Source organism: Cygnus olor, chromosome 11, assembly GCF_009769625.2.
Source record: "Cygnus olor isolate bCygOlo1 chromosome 11, bCygOlo1.pri.v2, whole genome shotgun sequence".
In the NCBI taxonomy this organism is placed as follows: Eukaryota; Metazoa; Chordata; class Aves; order Anseriformes; family Anatidae; genus Cygnus; species Cygnus olor.
Genome location: NC_049179.1, coordinates 7570115 through 7592666, shown reverse-complemented (window position 1 = coordinate 7592666; position 22552 = coordinate 7570115). Strand labels below are relative to the sequence as shown.

Below are 22552 nucleotides of genomic sequence, written 5' to 3'. Positions count from 1 at the left end.
TACGTATATGTTAAAAGTATATTACATGCTTCAGCTACTTGCCTAGTAAAGTCCTGCATTTTCTTTGGCAATGACTTTTAATTCTACAACATGATAAATTGATTTTATTGTCATGTTCCATCGTCCTTCTTGTGTTTTTTCTGCTACTTATTTTTGATACTGATTCCAGTATTTGTCAAGCGTGTAGTTCAATGTTCTTTCCCCCTCCAAACAAGGAAAAAAAAGAGTCTTGTTTCCTTATTCAGGTGTTTGTGTTTCTGTTTTCATCGTAGAGCAAGGTGAAACTTGCAATTAAACTGAAAATTTGATGGGGAGGAGGGAGATGGGGGGGAAAGTGGAGTAACTTGTAAAATATGCTAAGAATGGGATTAAGGGGTAAGTCCTCTTGTGTTTTTTAAGTCTCCAGGAGGCTGGCATTACAGTATTAATGGTTCTTCATGCTTATTGCATGTAGTCTGCGTTCATGCTCAGGCTTTCCAGGTCTCCTTTTAATGAGATCCACTGAACATTGCTGCTGTGCTGTAACTTTCCGCAGGAGCCAGAGATGATTTTCTGTAGCTTTGGCCAAGATAGGCCAGATTAAGAAGACAGAAAATGGTATTGTGTTCCTGTTGAGAGCAATACAGAGAATTCTGTTCTAGAATTCCATGGAATTAGGAATTCCAGTTTAAAAAAAAAAAAAAAAAAAGCTAGTTGTCTAGTTGAAAAAATCTGAGATGAATGGGCTAATATGTATTATTTTTGTTTTGGAATTGGGTGTTCTAAAAGTTGTGGTTCTGCTCAGTTTAAATTGCAAGTTGATTGAGAGTTGTATGGTGACAGCTAGTGTAACATCAAATGCAAGATGATGGAACTCAGTGAGGAACAGGTATGTTAGACTAAACTTTATACTTAAATCACCAGATAGTTTTTTATGATTTCTAAAGCAGTTTTCAAGGATTCATAAATAATACTTAATAAGAAAAATAGTGTTATGAAGATATTTTCCCCTGCAGGAAAAAGTATGGAGCCTTGTGGAGTTTTGCTTGGGAGTTGTGTTATTTTATAGCGGAACAATATTATTTTCCTATGGTCCTTTTTTAAAGTGGGGAAAAATTACTTTGAAATCAGAATGTCAGTTTCTGAAAATACTGAAGGAACCTTAAACTGGAGACACGAAAATCTCTCTTGTTGATATCAGCAGTGAAGCTTGTGCTTAAGGTCTGTTAAAGTATCTACTTACGGTGATACAGCATTTTCATCATAAGCGAGTCTGCAAAATAATTTTTGAATCTGAATTCAACAGCTTCTAAGAGAGCAGATCATCTCAAATACTGCATGTTTCTAAAGGAGCTCCTTGCAACTCAGTGGCTGGATAAAGGAAGGAGCTCCAGTTGTGTAACCTTGGTGAAACAGAGGTTCAGGTCTTCTGAGCTGAGTTCCTGGCTGGCCAGTTTGTGTGCCCTCACTTGGCTGACTAGTAGACATGACCATCTTGACCAGATCAAAACACGTTTGTCTCTGACGCATTGTATTTATGAATTGTTGATGCTAAACTTATTTCTTAAACATTAAATCTACTTGTAAATCAGAAGTTTTAACTGGTGAATATTTTTATATGTTGTCATTGAAAACTTATTTGTTGGAAACAGTAGCCGGTTTTGATGAATCCTTTCTATTTTCAGATTGGGATACTGCAACTTTAAGTAATGAATCACTCCTGGATACTGTGTCCAGATTTGTTCTTGCAGCTCTTCTGAAACATACAAGTTTGCTTAGTCAAGCCTGTGGGGAGAGCAGGCAAGTAACTTAAAGCTGCCTTTAAAAGCTCAATTTCAAATTTTCAAAGAAAATTTGTGCAATTTTTTTCAGTTTTGGGTCTTTTTAGTAGGTACCAGCCTGGCAAAGCCTTGGCAGAAGTGTACCGTTGTGTTTATAAAGTTCGGAGTCGCTTGCTTGCCTGCAAGAACATGGAACTTATTCAGACTAGATCATCATCAAGAGACAGATGGGTAAGACTAAATCTCTTGTCAGTTATTCAGGCTATACTTGTGTGTTAAGAAAATACTACATAATACCTCAGTAGCAGATGAATTCAGTGGATAGGTGAAGATGTTCAAATATTAGTTTCATTTGTTGCAGGATTTTTTGTTCTACCTTGTTAAAAAAAACTTTCAGGATTTTTCAAATTAAATATACAATGCCTGGTATGATGGCAACTTCTGAGTCACTTCACTAAGCCTGGTCAGAACTGATGCTGGAAGTGTTCATTGAATTACTCGATGCTGGGGACAATTAGGCATTACAAGATAGTCCTTAAACTAGGATTAGGTTTCTCTGTTAGGATTTTTAATTGCTATTTACAACTTACAAGTGGGATGCTTTTGATCAAGGAGGTTCTTATGTGGCATCAAGATTATGAGGCTTTTTAGCCGTTTTATAAAGCATTACTGAAACTTTTTAAAATAACATAGGTCCATTTCTTTCCTTCAATTCTGAGAGGGCATTTGTATCTTCATCCGACCTTTCATGGTATGGGTCTAACATGTTTGCAACAGATTCAGCTCTTCTAAAAGTATTGGGTGTAGTGTGGGTACACAGGATAGTATGCATACATTAAATTTGGTGGTTCTCTGGCTCACCAAGCATACACAGGGTGGTCATTTTACACAGGTAGTAAATCTGCTGCTTCATGTTCATGCTGTAGCTGATCTGCATGCTCACAGTAAAGTACTGTGTATGTGTGGTAAGTTCCATTCCTCCTAGTAATCCTCAAGCTTGTTGTGCAAATGCAGCAGAGTAAATCTAAAGGTATGCAGTAGGTGAGTTGCATCAGGAAGATCTCATATTTAATACTTCTGTGAAAAATAGCTGTTTTGCATTTGCATGATACACACACTCTTAATTACAGAATGACTTTAGCAAATCAGAGGCCCCGATAAAATTGTAACAGTGGTCTGCTGCTACCAAGACCTTCTGTTCTTTGGGAAAGGGTAAATTCCAGGAGAAGGTTGATGAGTTTTGCTGGTAGGATGTGTGGCCCAAGATTTGTAGGCTGAATTACCTTCTAAAATATTCTAACATCTCTAATGTAATTATGTTTTATATTTAAACCTTTGCCATTTTTGGTTTGTCTGCAGTTGTTTTCTGTATTGAAAACTGTCTGTTAGGTAGTAAGTACTCTGCTGGTCAGCAGTTACATTGCCAAATTATCTCTTAGGGCTTTTGTAGGAAAATGTAATTTTAAAGCAGTTGCTTCTGAGCTGCTTGTCTCTTTTATATGTAGGATAGTTGGCTGGGGCAGTAGTTTGGCTTTAAATTGCTAGCTTGGCTATCTCTCTTAAAACAAAAAGATTTTTTAAATTCCAGTTCTAAGACTACTGCCTTTCTATTGCATTCTATCTTGGGGTGTTGCATCTTCTTAATTTTATTGAAATAAAAGGGAGGATTCTGTGAATTCAGGACTTAAGAATAAAAATGGGAACATACTGGGTATTAATTTAAATTAAAAATGTTATTTATAACACAGTGTTGGCCATCAAAGTAAGTTTTATCATACTTGTCTTTTTTAAAGGGAGAATATTTTATGAGGTAACAGTATATGGTTGCTAATGCTTTTAAATGTTGAAGTATTGAAGTTTGACAGTCAAGTCCAAGTAAGCCTTAAAAGGAGAGATTTTTCTCCAAAGAGTCTGAATACAAGTCATTAGAGGAAATTTAGATTTCCCAACTTAAGTATTTACAGTTTTGAATATAAACAGCTGTTCACATAGTAGCACAAATATCTTTTTGGCAGTAGTTTTTTTCCTATGTACTTTGATGTTCAGCTTTTATTTTGGTGATAATTAATTCACTGTAGATTTTTATTTTTTTATCAAGATGTTAGATAACCAAGAATCTGCTGACATTGATACTCAGGAGCATTCTTTTACTCGTACAATTGATGAAGAAGCAGAAATGGAGGAGCAGGCAGAACGTGACAGAGAAGAAGGACACCCAGAACAGGAAGACGAAGAAGAGGAAAGGGAACATGAAGTTATGACAGCTGGTAGTAAGTACTAGTTGTGTATCAAGAGTGTAATGTGCTTTGAAAGGTCAATATATTTTTATCTCAAAGTAGAATGGGGAAAAAAGGATTGAAAAGATTGTGAAATGTTTTTCTTTGTAAACATTGTTAGACGTTTTTATAAAATGATGTAGTGCTTTTATTGTGTCAGAGTAGTCTTTAGGTTAGTATTTATATATAGGATTTATTGCTGCATTTGTATGTGTTAATCTTGCACGTCATAAACTTTGAAGAGTAAGGTTCTGAAGTTTGGGAAAAAATTGCTGTTCGTAATAGTGGACGACTGACTGGATGGAATTCATTTGTATCCTTGAGTATCTTGAATTTATTAAAAACATTGAGGTTTTAGTCAAAGTTTAATAGCTGTAACATTTGCAATACTTTCCCATGGGTTTTCTAAAAAAAAAAAAAAAAAGCTCAATTCTTCAGAAAAAAGACCGAAAAAGGTGAACTTCACAAACTGTTGTTGTTATGCTGACTTGGACTTGTAGTTGGAGTCTGTGGGGTAGTTAATTCTTCCAGTTTTAGTGAGGCAGCAGCCAGTCACACTCAGCTGTTTTTCTGTTGTTGCCTTAGTTTTCTCAAAGACAGAAGTTGTGTTAGCATTGGAAGATTAAAATGGAATGTATATATAACCTATAAAAATGGCTGTCTTGGAATATTTTCCATAAATTTCTTTTTTTTCTCTTCCAAACACTGTTCCTCTAGATACTGTTAGAATGTAGATCTCTCGCCGGCCTTTTTTGTCACCACCTATTTTGTTGGCAGTGCTTATGTTCCTTGTTAGGACTCCCATATTCCCGTTGGGGATCTTTTTGCACCAAAATATGTAATACCTTTAGTTTCTTTATCATGTGTCGTCATATCCACAATGCAGTAGACTTTCCTGAAAGTGCACAATGTGGTTGAAGGGCGTGACATCATATCATTTATGATTTTAAAAAGTGTACACGTTACCCGCTCAGCAGATCCAATATGTTTTTGCTGCTTTTTTCCTGAGGGAAGCTGATCCTGATATGCAGAGTTCTATTCCTGTCCTTGATGTCTTGCTTCTTCTAACTATTAACACCAATTGAGAAAGTGTTTGGATTTATCTTTAGCTTTCCAAAGGGAAGCTGAATGTTTAAAATTAAAATGATTAAATCAAGAGAACTTTAGTTCTTTGGACAGAGATGATGCAATCTCTCATACCACTTCTGTAGAAGAATCTGTGTAAGACAACAACAGAATTAAGGAAGAATTAGGTGAAGGCTGACAATTTTGGTAGCATCTTCATTGTACTAACCAAAGCTAATAACAGTATTCAACTGTTTCAGTATTGAATTACAGATGTGCTGTTCTCTGGTTTACAGATGCATTGCTTTATATGTCTGCTAAAAGGCTAGCATGAAATAATCTCTTTCTCTTTGATAATATCCACATAGCAGTTGGATTGCAGTAAGACATTAAAAGCGTGTTTATTGTTCTGTCAAATTGCATTGTCCCCTTCATTTTAAGCTTAACATTGTGTAAATGCTTTATTTAAGCTGTTTGTGTGACTTCTCTTATAGCTTTGTATTATTGCATTCTTTTAATGTTGGAAAAATAGCTGTTGCTTTTCATAATGGGACATTTTTAGCTTGAGCTATAGATGAACATTTTGTTCTGTGTAGCTTTGTCTAGAAGTTAAGACCTTCTTTTTGTGTTGCATGTTACAGAAATATTTCAATGTTTCCTATCAGCCCGTGAAGTAGCTCGCAGTCGGGATCGAGATAGGATGAACGCTGGGACAGGGACTAGACTTGATGATCAACCTCCTCAGTCTCAGCAGGAGCGAAGAATCAGCACTGATCTGACTGAAGGTCAAGATGTGTATACTGCTGCATGCAACTCTGTCATCCACAGATGTGCCTTGTTGATCCTAGGAGTGAGCCCTGTTATTGAGGAACTCCAGAAACGAAGGGAGGATGGACAGTTACAGCAGCCTCCCTCTACTGCTCCTGAGAGTATCGGACTCATGACAAGGTGCGGTTCACTGAATACATAAATATTTAACTCTTCTGTTTCCTTTTCAGTTGATTAAAATAACCTCAGTTTTCCTTTGAGGATTCTTAGAAAAAAATCCTCTGAGGATTCTTAGAAAAAAATGGAGCAGTGCTTATGGTTTGGTTTCGGGTTTTTGCTGGTGGTGGTGGTGGTGGTTTTGAGATCAGTGGCTTTTTCTCAGTTTTCTTTGTCCACATTTACTCGATGAAGAGTTTTATTTTTTGTGGACCATATTATTTTTCAAAGTTGAGCTTATTGATGAATAGTAATTAAGTCCAGATCATCTGGTGTACAGAAAATTTTATGTAATTGGGAAAATTCATTATTTTTCCTAAAAATTATTCGTGTGTTTAGATATTTTATTACCAGGCTTGTATTTTCCTGAACCATAAGCAATGTCTTGTATTGTAATGTCCAAAAACGTTGTATATGCTTAAAAAGAAAAGAGTCAAAGCTTATTATGAAAAAATTGTCATTTGTGATTAATTTTAGAAGTATTCCTAATATCTTGGCATGTGCAAGACAGTGTTGTTAGGTGTGGAAGAGTAACAAAATAAAACCAGACAGCTCATTAAATTTGAGAAGTGTGTAGTTCAGAGAGTATAAATACTCCATAAACCAAGATCTTCTTGGTAACAGAACTTTGTTCAAAACTCGGTCCATGTAAACTTCTTATTTCACAAATCTGTGTGTGTGTGTTAGAATATAACATGGAAATTATTAAATTTGGATACAGTCCTTGGTAGCTAATGCTCCTAGTGAACTTCTCAGTCTACTCAAACTTTTAGCATAGAGAAACTTTGTTGCTGTGACAGTTCCAGTTTTATTTAATATGAAGGTAGTGATGGAGAGTTCAGAGCAAGATTATATCTATTCAGTACCCTTTTGTTCTTTTTGCCTCCTTTGGGAAGTCTGGTCCCTAAAGCATAAATGTCTGTCTCTCTCGTTGTCAAAGTGGCTTTCGTCTGTGGCATATCAACTTTAGGATGCATTTTGTCAGTGTTTTTTTTTTTTTTTAAATATAAGTTTGGTGCTTTTTCACCCACTTTCTCTCTGTTTTCTTGTCTTCTTAGTTCAGAAATGTTTATGTATACTGTATGTAATGATCAGTCATTTGAAGTTGCCATTCATTCAGTTGACCAGTAAGGGTGGCAAGAAGTAACAAAATTTATTAATACCCTTTATAAGCATAATAACCGAAACCATCAGACCATTTTTTTTCCTCTTGATGTAGTCTTGTATTGCTCCATGATAGTGTTCTCTCAAATAAAACTGTGGTATCTGCTGAATTTGCCTATCAACTCTTACTTTTGGCTAATACTATTTTCTCTGTGTTTTTTTCATTGGTACATTTGAGGCAGGAGTGAAAGTCTTACTGCAGAGAGTCGCTCAATCCATGCAAACTCAAACTATAGACTGATTAAGTCAAGAAGTGAATCTGATTTGTCTCAGCCAGAATCAGATGAAGAAGGTTATTCACTGGTGAGTAAAATAGCATTATATGCCTTGGAGATTATTGGTACATTTTCTAGGTGGGAAATATATCTTAAATATTTGTCATTTGTTCAGCATTATTAGTGTTATGTTTCAGTACAGGGGTCTCTGCCAATAACTATTAACTAGTAACTGCTATTAAGAGAAAGTAAAGGTGGTAAAACAGCAATTTAAATTACTACAGCTCTGTTCATTTTCTTATTTTTGAGGGGGATTTGTATTTTAAACACTCTAATATTATGCACCACATACATCCACTTAAGGAAATGAGGTTTTTATTACTCTTTTACTCTAGAGTGGAAGACGAAATGTTGATTTGGATTTGGCGTCATCACACAGAAAGAGGGGTAAGTTTTATCAATATCAATTTACCTAAAGAATATTGATCAGAGTAAATACATTAATATTTCTTAAGTTAAAATATGTTTGCAGTTAAATGCACTACATTAATGACAGTCAGGAAGTTAAAACTGAGTATTTAAAAATGATGTTGTATGTAATTATTACCTTTTATTTGTTGTGGTGACATTAACTGCTTTGTAGCTTGGTTGTAATGTTTCCTAGGTTATAACCATTTCTTCTAGTTTCTAGAATTGCAGCTCTCTTCTGAAGCAAGTGAGGATTTCCATGATTTCAAGTGAATTTAGGATTCTCACTGTTTTCACTCTCTTAACTTTAAGAAGAAAAAAAATGGCATAGAAGTTCAGTATCAAGTCGAATGATCTATTCTTATGCTAACGTTGATAATTTACCTTAAAATGTGCTTTAACATTGAGAACTCTTATCTAGAAAGTACTGCATAATTTGTACATCATCTCAACACCAGCACACCTACAGAACCAAGCAACCACTTCTCCCATTACTCCCATATAAATCAGATTTTTAGCCTTCGTTTTGGGAAATCTACATTAGCTGCTTCTCAGGTGGCAATAGACAGAACAAAGGATGCGTGTTTACACAGGAACCAAAAAGTCCTGCTTCACTCTGGATGATGCAGAGTCATTGCTAGAATGACCAATTATGTTTGTTCCATGGTATTTGTTACATTCTTGGTAAAAGGTTAACAGGAATTAGGTCGAGTTAGGGTGTGCTTTAATTATGTGAGCCTGAATGCTGTTAGGTAATTTAAGAGTTCTGGTTTAATGGTCTCCATCATCAAGCAGAGTACTGAGAGGTAGCTTTCTTCTAAAAGTCTTTTGGAATTCTAAGTCACACTATCAGTGGCAACGCTTGTTATGCTTTAATTTAGTAATGTGGAAAGGATTTCCTTGTACACATATACTCAATTGAACCCATTCAATAAACAAAGAAATTTCCTAGAGCTGTTTGTAGTGTGACAGCATGATGTATGTTAGCATTCTCAGTGTTAGGAGATCTGATAGAGTCTCTGTCAGCAGCACTCTGCTATCCAACATACTCTTTGAAGCCACCATTTTTAGCTTTGCTGTTAGAGAACTGATACAGACTCTGTACTCTCTTTACTCTATGTCCTAAAAGTAATCCAGGAAATCATCTTGAGTTAGGTCTGAGACATGGTGTATTGTACAGGTTATGGTTCCTGAACTGCTGGTTAGACTGGTGAGGTTGTTGGGTCATGGGTTCCAGGAGATAAGGAGCAATGCAAGAATAGACTTTATCAGCAAACCAGTGTATAGAAGCTTCTTATAACACAGGAAGGTTCTGTACCAAGTTTGCAATGCAGAGGAGAAATGGGGGTAAGCGCAGCTGGTCTATCCAGAATTTAAAGAAGCTCAAATAGCATGCTTTGAAACTGAATATGTACTGCTACCTGTTGTCTTCTTCTGAAGGACTTACTTTGTTGTCCCATCATACTTAAAGATTTTTAGTCTGGCTTTAACAACTGGAGGTTTGTCAACATACAACAGTGAAAACTTTTCACTCACCCTGGAAAAGGTGTATGTGCCCATTTTGGTTGATACCCAGTACCAGACTCATCTAGTGAACACAGGTTCCATTTACTGGAAAACTTTCCTGATACTTACATTAAGGTCAGAAAAAGATCTTCAAAGATCTGTTTGATCAAGCAGAAAAACTATTCAGTGTTGTGCTATTTAAGGCCCTTCATTTCTTATCAGATGTTTGGTTTTGGGAATCCTAGTTGGTCTTCTACAGTTCAAGCATGTCCTGGTGCTTGTTCAAGGCGTAACTTGAAGACATTTTGTATTGTCCACTCGTTACTCCTTATAATATAGCCAGCACTCTGAAGTTCTAGAGGTTTTGCAGTGCATATCAAGGATGTTTTGATTGGTAAAAGCCCTCCAGTTTCATCTTTATTCTTGTGATATGCTTCTATATACACTGACAAAGGGGACATTATATTTGCCGTCACCTCAGCTTGAGGAATGGGGGAAATGTAAATTCTCACAGCATGTTGTCTTTATGCTGTGCTCCATCTCAGTTTGCTGGCAAAAGAGTTCCATAAGAATGAGCTATTTGAATTTACTGTATTTTTTAAGCATTGAAATATTAAAAGAAGCCTAGTTTTCCATTTATCGTAGGTAAACCACTGTAGAAGGAGTGACCCACAGAAGGCTGTCGTTTTGTTCATCAAGATGCTCTCCAGCTTTTAGACATTTATACATTTTAAACATTTTTGTGAGAAACAAGTGCTTTTAAAAAAATTTTTTAGATGTTCTTTCCATTTGTATTTTTGTGTCTTGTGCTCATTCTGCATATGATCTGCTTTTGAATGGAGGATGTGGAAGGTGTTTATGCTAATAAATCCTAATGAGGAAAATGGGAGAAGGGAAACATGCATGCCATATGGATGGTAGAGGAGATGTCTAATTTGAATGCAGAAGATAATGAATTACAGCAGAAGTACATATGGGAAATGCTTCTCAAATTACAATTAACATAAAGCAAAGCCTCCCGTGTTTTCTCATCTCTCCTTCTACAAAACAGAAGTAACCATTGTTGCTTTAAGGAATTTAAGGCTGAAGTTTTAGAACTGTTGTTGGAATGAATGTTGAGTTGGCACAGTTAGGTGGGAAAGAAGTGGCATCTTAAAGAACCACAGGAAACACTTCTTGTTTTTTCAGATTAAATTTATGAAGTAATTCAAAGGGAAACAAAGTCAATTGTGTTTCCTTTTACATCTGGTTTTGAGAATAAATCTGATTGTAGTTTGTAGCAGTCCTTTGAAATATATTTATTCCTTCTAAGTATGTATCCACAAACTGTGCGAAGGAGGTTGACAAGCAGAGCTAATTGGATAGGAAGTTTTTATTTCTGGAGAAATTTCCTTCTATCACCATTAAATGGTGAATACATTTTCCTGTAAGCTGTGCTATTCTGGAGACTTTAAAGGTGATTTTTCCTAAAATGAATTTCTTCAGTGTATGGGCACTTCTTAACAAGTTTACTAGAATTTAACCACACTGCTTGCTACATAATGGTGCTAAGTAGGAAGAAGACCATAGAATTTCCAAGATCCAACTGCTTTTGTTCTCCGGGGTTCATCAGCCTGCTCTAGGGTCCTTTTCATCTGAGTCCTAGCTACTGATCACTGTGAACCTTGTCAAGTGTGCAAGGAGCTGTAGATACCCATGTTGCTTTTAAAGGTTAATTGTGAAAGCACTGCCTTGCCCTGTTGGTGCTATTGACACCTGTTTGACATCAAACAATATACTATCTTCAGGAAAATTCCCTCTTGATACCTGCCAAAGTAGACAAGAAGAAATCATGACACGTACTTGGAATATTAAATAATTTTCAGTTGAAATGCTAGAAAATTGTTCAAAGGGATAGGAATCGATGGTTACTTTGCCAGTTCCAGTTGGGAGTAGTCATGTCCCAAGTATATTCAGGCCAATCATATCTTAAAAGGGAGACTTGAGATCGTCATTACGTTTGTTTTCCTCTAGGAGCAAGTCAATCCCATATGTAACCATTAGAGAATGAATTGTTGCTATCAATCAGCTTTGATATTCTTGTTTTGTTATAGTATGTGGCAATTTTAGTCAGTTACTAAGGTATTGATGGACTAGATGGATCAAATTTTTCAGCTCTCAGAAAAGCTGTATGTGTGAATGGGTATCTTTCTATGTCTTCCCTTTCCTACTTTCCTGCAATGCAATCAGCAGTCTCTGCAGAGTACATCCTTGCAAAGTGTGCAAAAAAATGCACTGTGTGTAGGGTATTGGTGAATGTTTTTGGTTGTTTTTTCTTTTTTTTTGTACGGGTGGGAAAGTAATTTCCTCTGAAGTGGGTTGACTTACTTTATAATTTGTTTATTGAATTCAGCAACTTGTTATTCAAAATTCAGATCACTTTTCCTTAGTAACCTAATCTCACTATTGGTCTGATTTTTTTTTTTATGGTATAAAAGCTGTTCATTTTCATAAATTGCGATATAGAAAACCAACATCAGAAAAAATACTGTAAGTTTTTCCTGTGGTCTTGCAGCTGTGTGAAAGGAAAGCATGGTCTTCTGGTCTTTTTACTCAATTAACATATTAGCCACTCAGTCTAATCTTTAATCTAATTGCTTTCTCCAATTATTGTATCTGTTCAGAAATGAGATTATTTCTACTTCAGCCTGATGATCCTTTGAGTACCTTATTCCTTGCTGCTATTCAGTTAGTTCCAAATCAGTAAACTTTTCTTTCTATTCCTGCAGAATAAAAATCTCTTTTTCAAAACTTTTGCCATATGGGGTGATGAGCACATTAATATTTTCCCCTGATATGTAAGCCCTTTTGTTTTTTTTTTCCTTGCCTAGATTTATCTTTTTCAGTTTTGCAGACCCAGAGAGCATGCCTCAAAATGTTGCACCTGGAGGATACTGTACACTGCATTAAATATCTAGTAGTAAAGAATGCACTTTTAGCAGCGCAGTCACAAACTTATTTATAGACAGATATTTGCTAGTTGTCCAGTCTTCATTTAAATGTTAATTCAGTGAATTCCAGTGTGCCTGTGTGTACTGTAGTACTTTACTAATACAACAGAGCGACTCTGAAAAAAGCAGCAACTTAGATTATATCTAAATTAAATTGAAATAAAATGGCGTACCTGTATTGATTTGAGTTCTGTGTTTTGAAGTTGAAACTGAAGATCATTTTGAGTAAGGGACGTAAATGTATTGGTGTATGTGCGTACCTGTGTTAAAAGGAATGCTTTTTTTTCCCTGCAGAGATGGCAGAAAATTTAGGAAGTCTGTTACTTAGGATATACTAATTAAAAACAGGAATAAATCTTTTTTTTTTTTCTAACTTTGCTGCTTGATGTATAGAGGTATTGATTGAGATGAGAATGATCATTTAAGTCTAAGTCAGTATAAAACGAGGAAGAGATATGAATATATTGTCTTCTGTTTCAAATGTCTGCTTTTGTCTTCTGATTCTTGTGTGGTGTAGTGTATTTACTCCTTTTTGGCCAGTTGAGCCCCAGAAAAAAGAAGAGCTTCAAGCAAGTACCTGATGGCATGTTTATTTTTTTCTCTATAGCTTCCCTACATGTTTTATGTTTTATGAAGTGTGTATTGCAGCTGTGCCACATTCATTTAGAAAACGCATTTTTACAAGCTGGCTTATAAGGACAAGTAAACTTTTTTGGTTTGTTTTGTTTTTACTGTAAGCTTAAAGATTATTCTTATATGTAACTCTGTTCATGTGATTGTAAAGGCTTATAGAAGTCCTAAGCTGCAATCAATTCTGTGTAATGGATATTGCACAGAATCTAGCTAAGCTAATACACAAGCATACTTTGATTCTTCTGTTGATACTTAACATCTTCAAGAAAAAAAAAGTTCGTTTTAGATTTGCCCTAATTCTTAAATGTTTTAATTCTGAAGTGTAAGCATATACTTTGTCTTCTGACATTCTTTGTTTTTAATCTTTAAATTTTCAGTTATAACTTCACTTGTTTTCCATTTAGTCTGTAACTCTTAATTCTTGGACTTTTCTCCTAATTTGAAACGATTTAAAATTGTTTTTACATCTAAATATTTTTGCAATTAATACTAAAAGTGATTTGTTAAGACCTAATCCTTTTTCAAATGTGAAATAGTTTAGTTTTCTATTAATACATAGATGGGTGATCTTATTAGTTCTTTTGTTGACTGTCAAGACTAAATTGTCTTCTGATGTTCTGTTAATACTTTAAGGGTATCTCCTGAAGTTTATGGTTTAAGGCATCAGAATTGTTTTGTGCTTCATTACAAATCCTTGGATTCTGTGCTGTACTTACTAGTGGCATGATACAGCATAGGACAGGTTGAGGAGAGGGAAGCTAACATCACTTTGGAAGACTTTAACCTTTCCTGTTGTGGAAGAAAGACTGAAGAGCTTAGACTGAAGACTTTTGAAATAGTTGTTGGTATATAGGCAGCATTTTGTATACTTGGTACTGATTTGGATTATGCTTACTGTAGGAAACCTGAGGTTTCAATTTTTCTCTCCCCTGGGCCCTCTTCACCATGCATATGCTAGGAAACTCCTCCTCAGGTGAAACCGAGTTATTTAGTACCCATTTATGATGTCCCTTATATTTCATGTTTCTCAGCTGCCATTCAGCATATAACTTAGCTTTTAATAGAGAGTTTTAAAACAAGTACTATAAGAATTAAAATTAGGGTAAGGCCATATTTATCTTTACTTACGTTTAAAATATAGATACCAGGTATAAGTTGTAAAACCGAGTAACAGAGTTTCTGTAAATTCTCTCATATTAAGACAAAGTAGATTGTCCTTTTTAAGCCAGGTAATATTACTGTGTTGAATAAACCAGCAGAAATTTAGAAGTTACGTTCAACTTTGAAAAAATAGTTTTTAAAATTAATGTTTTAATATCTCTACATTATTCAAAATAATTTTTTGTCCCTGTATTTTTGTCAAATATATTATTAGGTCATATTTGACCTAAGTACTGTGATGGTTCTTTCTGAAGCCATTGCAATCTGCTTAGTAGCAAGTGTAAGGAATGCCATACAAATGCACCTAAACACTATTCACAGAAAAGGTAATGGGATGCGAAAAGGTTTTCATAATTCATAGCCCTGCCAGCTAATTTTTTTGTTAGCTTCGTGGAGGCCAGATAACTAATTTACAAAGGAAAAGCAAAATTTCACAGTATTTTGGATGTGTAAATTGTGGGAAAATGCAGATTGTGATACAGAAGAGTGGCCTTCTGGCTTGCCTCAGGAAAAAAATGGTGGGGAATGGTTGGTAGGAATGTTGTCCTAAGTTTGTGTGAGTACTGTGAATGGATTGTGATTCTCCAGACAATATCTGTAGTTCCTTGGGCACAAGAGACACTAATATTGCAAAATTCTATGTAGATTATTTAAGATAATTCAAAATAGACTTTTAAAGTGAATTTAAACATTCTTAAGGTTTCTGTACAAATGGAAAGTTCTTTTGAGCCAGGGTCTGACCTCTTGTAGGTCAGACCAACTAGATCCAACTCAGCTAACCTCACTTACAGAAATAATAAAATACCAACTTTTGTGTTGATACATATATATATTTAACTGATACACATCAGTTAATTGTTGGTGAAGGTGTGACTTCAATGGCATTACACTCATTTGCGCCAGAGATGCAGTTCTAACTAAATGCTTTTGGAGGTGAGATGAAGTATATGATGATAAATAAATCCCAGTGCCACAGACTGATGACTGATGTTCATTTGAAGAAGTACGTTAATTAGTGAAGGTAAAGTTTCAGGTAGTGTAATGACATGCTGGTGTAACAGGGAAGACTTGAAAATAGATATATGAAATTGGCAAATGACTAAGATACAGTTTAATACATGCCACAGAGAGCAATTTAATATACATGAATCTATTTATCATGAATCATAAGAAAGTAAATGTTCTGTTAGTCTAAAATGAAAGTTTTTGTTGATTTACTTGCCCTTCTGCACTCATGAATTCTGCAAATATTTAATCCAAAAATAATATTATGCTTTTTCAAATCTATAAAATATATAATGACTTGATTAAAACAAAACAAAACAAAAACACTCATTTTAGGATTAGACTTTAAAATACATCTACAAAGTGCACAACTTCTTTTGTAGCAGATCTTTTCTTTACTGTTTTCTCATTTAGCCGCAAAGCATTTTTATTCCTTGTTCTAGCTTTAAGCTGAGCAGTTCGAGTGGCTTCTGTCTTTTTGTTTTCTCACTCGGCAGTGTGTTGCAATACTGCTTAACTTAATTAAAAGAAATACAGCTTTTCCTTTAGGGCAATTGCTGTAAATTTAAATCAAGTGTTTTGCTCTAAGTTGCTTAATGCATGGTATAATTAATCATGAATATCCATTTTTCACCTGTACGAATAGCAGCAGTTCAGTCTTTACCTACTGTCAAAATTGTTACTTGTTACTTATTGGTTTGAAATTTATGAGACTTCATTGTGTATATGTTTAGGAGCGATACACAGTCAAGTGGAACCTTTAAGTGACTCATGGGCTCGACTAAAACACAGCAGAGATTGGTTGTACACTTCCTCCTACTCATTTGTTGAGTCCGATTTTGATCTCTCAAGATCTCTTGGAGTTCATACTTTGATTGAAAATGTTGTCAGCTTTGTAAGTGGAGATGTGGGAAACTCTCCAGGATTTAAGGAACCAGAGGAAAGTATGTCCACCAGTCCACAGGCATCAATAATTGCAATGGAGCAGCAGCAGCTGAGGGCTGAGGTAAGTTTCAATTTAATATCTTTTCTTATTTTTCCATACATTACAGATTTTATGGATTTCTTTTAACATTGACCAAATTCTGTCTATTAAGGAGTTTTTTTCTCCCTTTATCTTTTGAAATATTTTAACCGGAACTGAGAACTTAACAAAAAGCTGTAAAAAATTAAAGAATCCTCTTAAAAACAAAAAAAAAAGCGCTTTAAGAGTAAACAGAAAAATGTAGTTGTCTATCTTTTAACATAACATTTTCTGTACGTACTGTTCTTTAAATCTCAGACTTGAATTTCAGGGGAGTAGAGAGATTATCCTATATGTGCTGCATGCAGCATCGATATGGTTAGAACTTCCAGTGTAGGCTTTGGAATTACACCAACTTTAATTGCATGTTAACTACTTGATTTATATGAAGCTTTTCCATGTAGCTTATTTGTGCTGACTAGATTAGGCCAACTTCTCTATTAGTCAGAAACCAAATGGCAAGCTGACAAGAAGAATTTTCTTTGAAAATGTAAAAATGTGCTTTTAGTCTTAAGATTTATCAAAATCATGGATACTGTCAGAGAAAACAGCTACATCGTTCACTCTTGCTCATAGTTGAAGATGATCGGATTTGTAAGGATGATTCCTATTTAATACTGCCTTTTGACTGCCTTCACTTTCAGCTTCGTCTAGAAGCACTTCATCAGATCTTAGTGCTTCTATCAGGGATGGAGGAAAAAGGGAGTGTGCCATTAATGGGAAGTCATCAAGGGCCAGGATTTCAGTCGTCTTCATTGCTAACTTCTGTTAGACTACAGTTTCTTGCTGGTTGCTTCGGTTTGGGTACTGTAGGACATGCAGGTGCCAAAGGAGAGAGTGTAAGACTGCATCACTACCAGGTGTGTATTTTGATAGTTTTTGCTGTTTCAATGGGTGATAAAAATGTTATGAGTGCTTACAGTATTTATTTGTTTGACTCAGGATGGTATCAGAGCAGCTAAGAGAAGTATTCAGATTGAAATCCAGGTGGCTGTGCACAAAATTTACCAGCAATTATCTGCTACATTAGAAAGAGCACTGCAAGCTAATAAGCATCACATAGGTAAGTGAAAACCAGATTTGTAAAATATGTCCTCTAATATACAGTACAACAGCTTATAAGTTTAACAAAGAATACTTTGATATGAGTGGCCAGAACTCATGGATGAAGTATCTGGCCGACAGCTTCTTTTCTGAAGAGAGAGGGGCGTTTCAACCTCTTTTATTGTCTTACCTTTATTCAAGTGTCAGCCCTTTTTAAGGGTTTAAATTGTTATAAACCTTTCTATTCCTGTAAGCCACATACTACATTTTTCCAGTCGCCTGTTTCTTTGGCACTTTATAGTTTTTTTGTGTTTTTTTTTTCTTTGTTTTTTTTTTTTTTTTTTTTTTTGTTGTTGTTTTGCTTTTTAGGTTTTCCAGGCATAAGCAGTTTTGAGAAGAGATTAAACTCTCCAAACCTTTATCCTTCATTCGGGTGCACTTTCTTTAAGCCAAAAACAAATGAACAGAGCATGTTGCATGTTTTGAAAGCCCCTTCTGTCCTCCTTTACCACGATATTGCTGTGCGTTTCTGTTCTTGAGAGAAAGCTGGAATTCTGCAATTCTTTGTGCATTTGTATTGTCTGAGAGCTTCAGTACAGAATAGTTTGATGATAGAGCCTGATGGTCATGCTTACCTGAATTATTTCATTGGTTTCACTAACAATTAAATGGAATCAAAAGAAATTTCTTGAGAATCTACCTGAAGTGCAAGCAGCAAATTGCATATTTCACCAAAGTTATCCTTACCTTGGAGAGAAGAATCTGGTCTCTTTTGAGATTTAGCATCAGAACGTTTATATCACAAACTAGATCTGTACAATATTTTTCTTTGGACAACCATGGCAGAGAGTGCATTGAGTTAAAGGAGGGGATATGATGGTACATAAGAAAGACTACCTCAAAGTGTGTGATAATGGCAGCTCTGTCCTGTCTTAGTATTCTTACTCTAAAAAGTTTATCAATTAAAAACAACTTTTTTTTTTTTTTTTTTAATCTTAGAAGCACAACAGCGTCTTCTGCTGGTAACAGTCTTTGCTCTGAGTGTACACTATCAGCCCGTTGATGTCTCCTTGGCCATTTCCACTGGTTTGCTAAATGTGCTATCACAGTTGTGTGGCACAGACACCATGCTAGGACAACCACTCCAGTTGCTGCCCAAAACTGGTATTTCTCAACTCAGCACAGCCTTGAAAGTAGCCAGTACAAGACTACTTCAGATCCTTGCAATCACCACAGGGTGAGTATTATTGAATGTTCCCTTGCTTTCAAAAAATGTAATCTTCTGTCTTTTCAGCATCCTTTAAAAGCAACTCTTCTTTTGTGTGTGTTTTCTTTAGGATAGAAAGTGGTGTTCAGAAACATAGAAGTGAAGGGGAAAAAAAAAAGTGTAGTTGCATTATTCATAAGGAAGATGAAGATTAGACTGATAAGTATTTTTAAATTGTAGGTGACAAGTTTGGACCAGAATAATTAGAACTTTGAGAGCTTTATGGTCTCTAAGCATTGCATTGTGGTATTCCCCCTTTTTTAAGTATGACTTTGTATAGGTCCATTCAGTTGATGATATTAGGCTTTCTGTTGCTGTGTAATATTCATTTATATAAAAAGTAATACCAACAATAATCTGGTAGGTGTTCTTCAGAACAGTACATTGTGTTTCTTTTCAGAACACAAAGGAATATTCTGAGAAATACTGGCCTCTGTTAGACCAGGGAAAAAGATCCAAAATTCTATCAACAGTTAAATACTTGAAGTCTGTTTGGAGCATGACTCTGATTTAATATAGGATAGATGCACCTTAATTTCAGTGTTCATACAAAGCTGTGAATTTACCTGTCACATCTGTAATATAAGACAAACAGAAAAAAACACCCTCAGTTCTGGAAGTTGGAATGGGATTCCACATTTAATGAACTAATTTTTTTTTTCTCTTGGAAAAACTGGAAAGGTGTCTTTTGACTCTAAGTTTAACTCTACAGGTTGAAAGTGTCTTAAAAGCAAGGTTCAAATAAGAGTAATCTGCAAAACTTGTGGCAAAGTAACCTGCTGCAATAGAATGAATTAGAATTAGCGTTGAGTTAACCCCAGTTTTCATTTGCACTGAGTTTATAGTTGTGTTTATATTATTGTTCCTCTAATCAACTCTTAAACACTCTTATTTTTATTTATTGTGTGTGTATAGAACCTATGCTGACAAACTGAGCCCAAAGGTGGTCCAATCTTTGCTGGATTTATTATGCAGTCAGCTGAAGAACTTGTTATCACAAGCTGGTGTGATGCTTATGGCTTCCTTTGGAGAAGGGGAAGGTGAGGAATGTGAAGTAGAATCAAAGAAGACCGATTCAAATGGGGAGAATGAAAAGAGAGACTTCAGAGGTAATTATTTTGCATCATTTCTTTTACAGTTTTGAAATACCAGACAACATAATAAACTACTGAATGCTGAGGTCCTCACACACTCTACTGTATTGATTATTGTTGGGTCATTCTTAACTCTGTAAATTAGATTAAAAATCATCAAATAATTTTGTGCTCAGATTAGATTTATATGCATGTCATATAAAAATCAATTTGAAGATAGGAGTAAGTAGAGAATAAGAACTACTCCATCTAATTTGTAATTAGAAGGAGAATACTCTTTTCCTCCAAAAATGATAGTACTGTATTTCAAAGTACATAGTATAGGAATTCAATTATCTAAGTTTTAAACTAGAAAGAAGTATAATGTAATTCAGGAAGTGGCCACATTTGCATTGTGTTGTGAAGAGTTTTGTGCTTTGAGTTGATGGGAAAAGGTTGACCATACCCTGTCATATTCAAAAGTTTGCAAGAAGAGATCTGAAATCTGGAAGCCCTCCCATAATTTGCAGTCCTTTAATGAACATTTTGAATTTCTGTGGAAATTATATGCCTGAAGAAATTTTTAAGCATATTTTAGTTTTAGGTATATGTATGCTTTTGGTTGTGCTTACAGCTGTCTTTGCTTCTAAATAATTAGGTGACTGATGAATTTGTGAGATAATTAATTCATAAGAAATTGGTTCACTAAGAAGCTAGAGTATAAGGTCTTCTCTTTCCACAAACATCTGCTTGTTAAGATAACTCCCTTAGAATATGAATTGGGGCATGAGGAAGTATAGTTTTGTATCAAAACCCCCACAGGAAACAAAAAACATAGAATCATTGATAGATAGGATGGTTTGGGTTGGAAGGGACCATAAAGATCACCTAGCTCCAACCCCCTACCATGGGCAGGGACACCTCCCACCAGCCCAGGCTGACCAAAGCCCCATCCAGCCTGGTCTTGAACATTTCCAGGGATGGGGTATCCACAGCTGGGCAACCTGTGCTAATGCCTCACCACCCTCGTAGGGAAGAATTTCTTCCTTATATCTAATCTAAATCTACCCCCCTTTCAGTTTAAAGCTGTTACCCCCTGTCCTATCACTGCACTCCCTGACAAAGAATCCTTCCCCAGCTTTCCTGTAGGCCTCCTTTAGGTGCTGGAAGCCTGCTCTAAGGTCTCAGCGGAGTGTTCTCTTCTCCAGGCTGAACAACCCCAACTCGCTCAGCTTGTTTTCGTGGGAGAGGTGCTCTAGCCCTCTGAGCATCCCTGTGGTCTCCTCTGGACTCATTCCAGCAGGTCCATGTCCTGCTTACATGGGGGGTCCCAGAACTGAACGCAGTGCTGCAGGTGGAGTCTCACCAGAGCAGAGTAGAAGGGGAGAATCACTACCCTCAACCTGCTGGCTATGGGTCTTTTGATGCATGCAGTCCAGGGTACAGTAAAACTTAGAAGGCAGTAGTTATGTTTCATGCTACGGAGTTACTTATAAATAAAAACGCAGTAAGTGATCATTACATTTTTACTTATGGATCAGTTTGTTGCACGTAACAAGGACTGCTAATATTTTTTGTCATCTTCTGTTCAAGTCTCTGGTAGGCTTCAGATGGCTACATTTAAAACATAGCCAAGCAACTTAAACATACATTAAACATATAGAGCTTGCAAATACTGAAGTGTAGTTCTATAACCTCTATAACCGCATGCTTTTGGTGAAATACATACAGTAATTTCCTGTATAGTTGTTTATAATCTTAGGTTACCAAAGTACCTGTGTTCTTAGTGCACCATGTGATATTTGAGTGACTATGTCTTTTTCCAAATGCTTGTTAGTCCACATAGTGTAGCCTACCAATATCAATTGTATCTATTCTGTTCTATTCTACCCTACTTACAAAAAAAATTAAAATTTCCCAAAACTCAACAACGAATGTCTGCTTTAATTTTATTTTTTTTCTATTTTGACTTATAAATAGGCTATTCGCAGATACTGTAGAAGTAAGAGTGTAAATGAAACTTTTAATTAATTTCCTAGCTGCCCTCCGAAAGCAACATGCAGCTGAATTGCACTTGGGAGACTTTCTTGTTTTCCTACGTCGAGTTGTGTCTTCAAAAGCAATTCAGTCAAAAATGGCGTCTCCAAAGTGGACAGAAGTACTTCTTAATATTGCTTCTCAGAAGTGTTGCTCAGGTATGATCTTTTCAAAATGTGCTGAATAGTTATCCGCGTTCCTCTAGTGCAGTTCCTAAAACAGGTCCTGTTAGAACATCTACGTTACACAGTAAACACCTAAAACTAAATCCTGTAGATGTACACAAGTCACACTTTGGAAAATTGCATTGGTGTCATGCAGATCATTTCATAGGTGCATGCCTGATGCCAAGGTCAGTTCTAGATTATTAACATACTGTTCTATCTTCAGGAGTTCCCTTGGTTGGCAATTTGAGGACTAGACTTCTTGCACTTCATGTACTAGAAGCTGTATTACCTGCTTGTGAATCTGGCGTTGAAGATGATCAAATGGCTCAGGTCTTTATAATTTGCTATTAACTTTTACACGTGTTTCTTCAGAAAGTCTTGTTAAAGTTTTAAATGTTTCATAGGTTTGCTTAGAATCCAAATCAGATGAGAATTGGTGTAGATGTTTGTTTTTCTAAGAACACTAAATATTTTGACATTCATACCTACAAAGCAAAATAAAACAATATCATTCTATTTGTTATCCTCATCTTGGATTTACAATGATCTGATTTATATTCTAATATGCCAGGTTGTTGAACGATTATTCTTGCTTCTGTCTGACTGCATGTGGGAGACACCAATAGCTCAGGCTAAACATGCAATTCAAATAAAGGAGAAAGAACAAGAAATGAAACTACAGGTAATGATGCTTTTACCTTCTCTTTTGACTG

At 35.7% G+C, this 22552-nt stretch overlaps 1 protein-coding gene across 1 annotated transcript in view; it reads left to right on the top strand.

The window, feature by feature from the left end:
- The window catches only part of HERC1 (HECT and RLD domain containing E3 ubiquitin protein ligase family member 1), a 102614-nt gene that overhangs the window by 39220 nt on the left and 40842 nt on the right, over positions 1 to 22552 (top strand). Inside the window, 14 exon segments of the mRNA XM_040569397.1 lie at positions 1665 to 1779; positions 1871 to 1991; positions 3859 to 4030; positions 5743 to 6049; positions 7432 to 7552; positions 7860 to 7911; positions 15962 to 16233; positions 16896 to 17111; positions 17194 to 17314; positions 18295 to 18532; positions 19478 to 19671; positions 21675 to 21830; positions 22063 to 22169; positions 22411 to 22521. Of these exon segments, the coding sequence (XP_040425331.1) occupies positions 1665 to 1779; positions 1871 to 1991; positions 3859 to 4030; positions 5743 to 6049; positions 7432 to 7552; positions 7860 to 7911; positions 15962 to 16233; positions 16896 to 17111; positions 17194 to 17314; positions 18295 to 18532; positions 19478 to 19671; positions 21675 to 21830; positions 22063 to 22169; positions 22411 to 22521 (2303 nt within the window).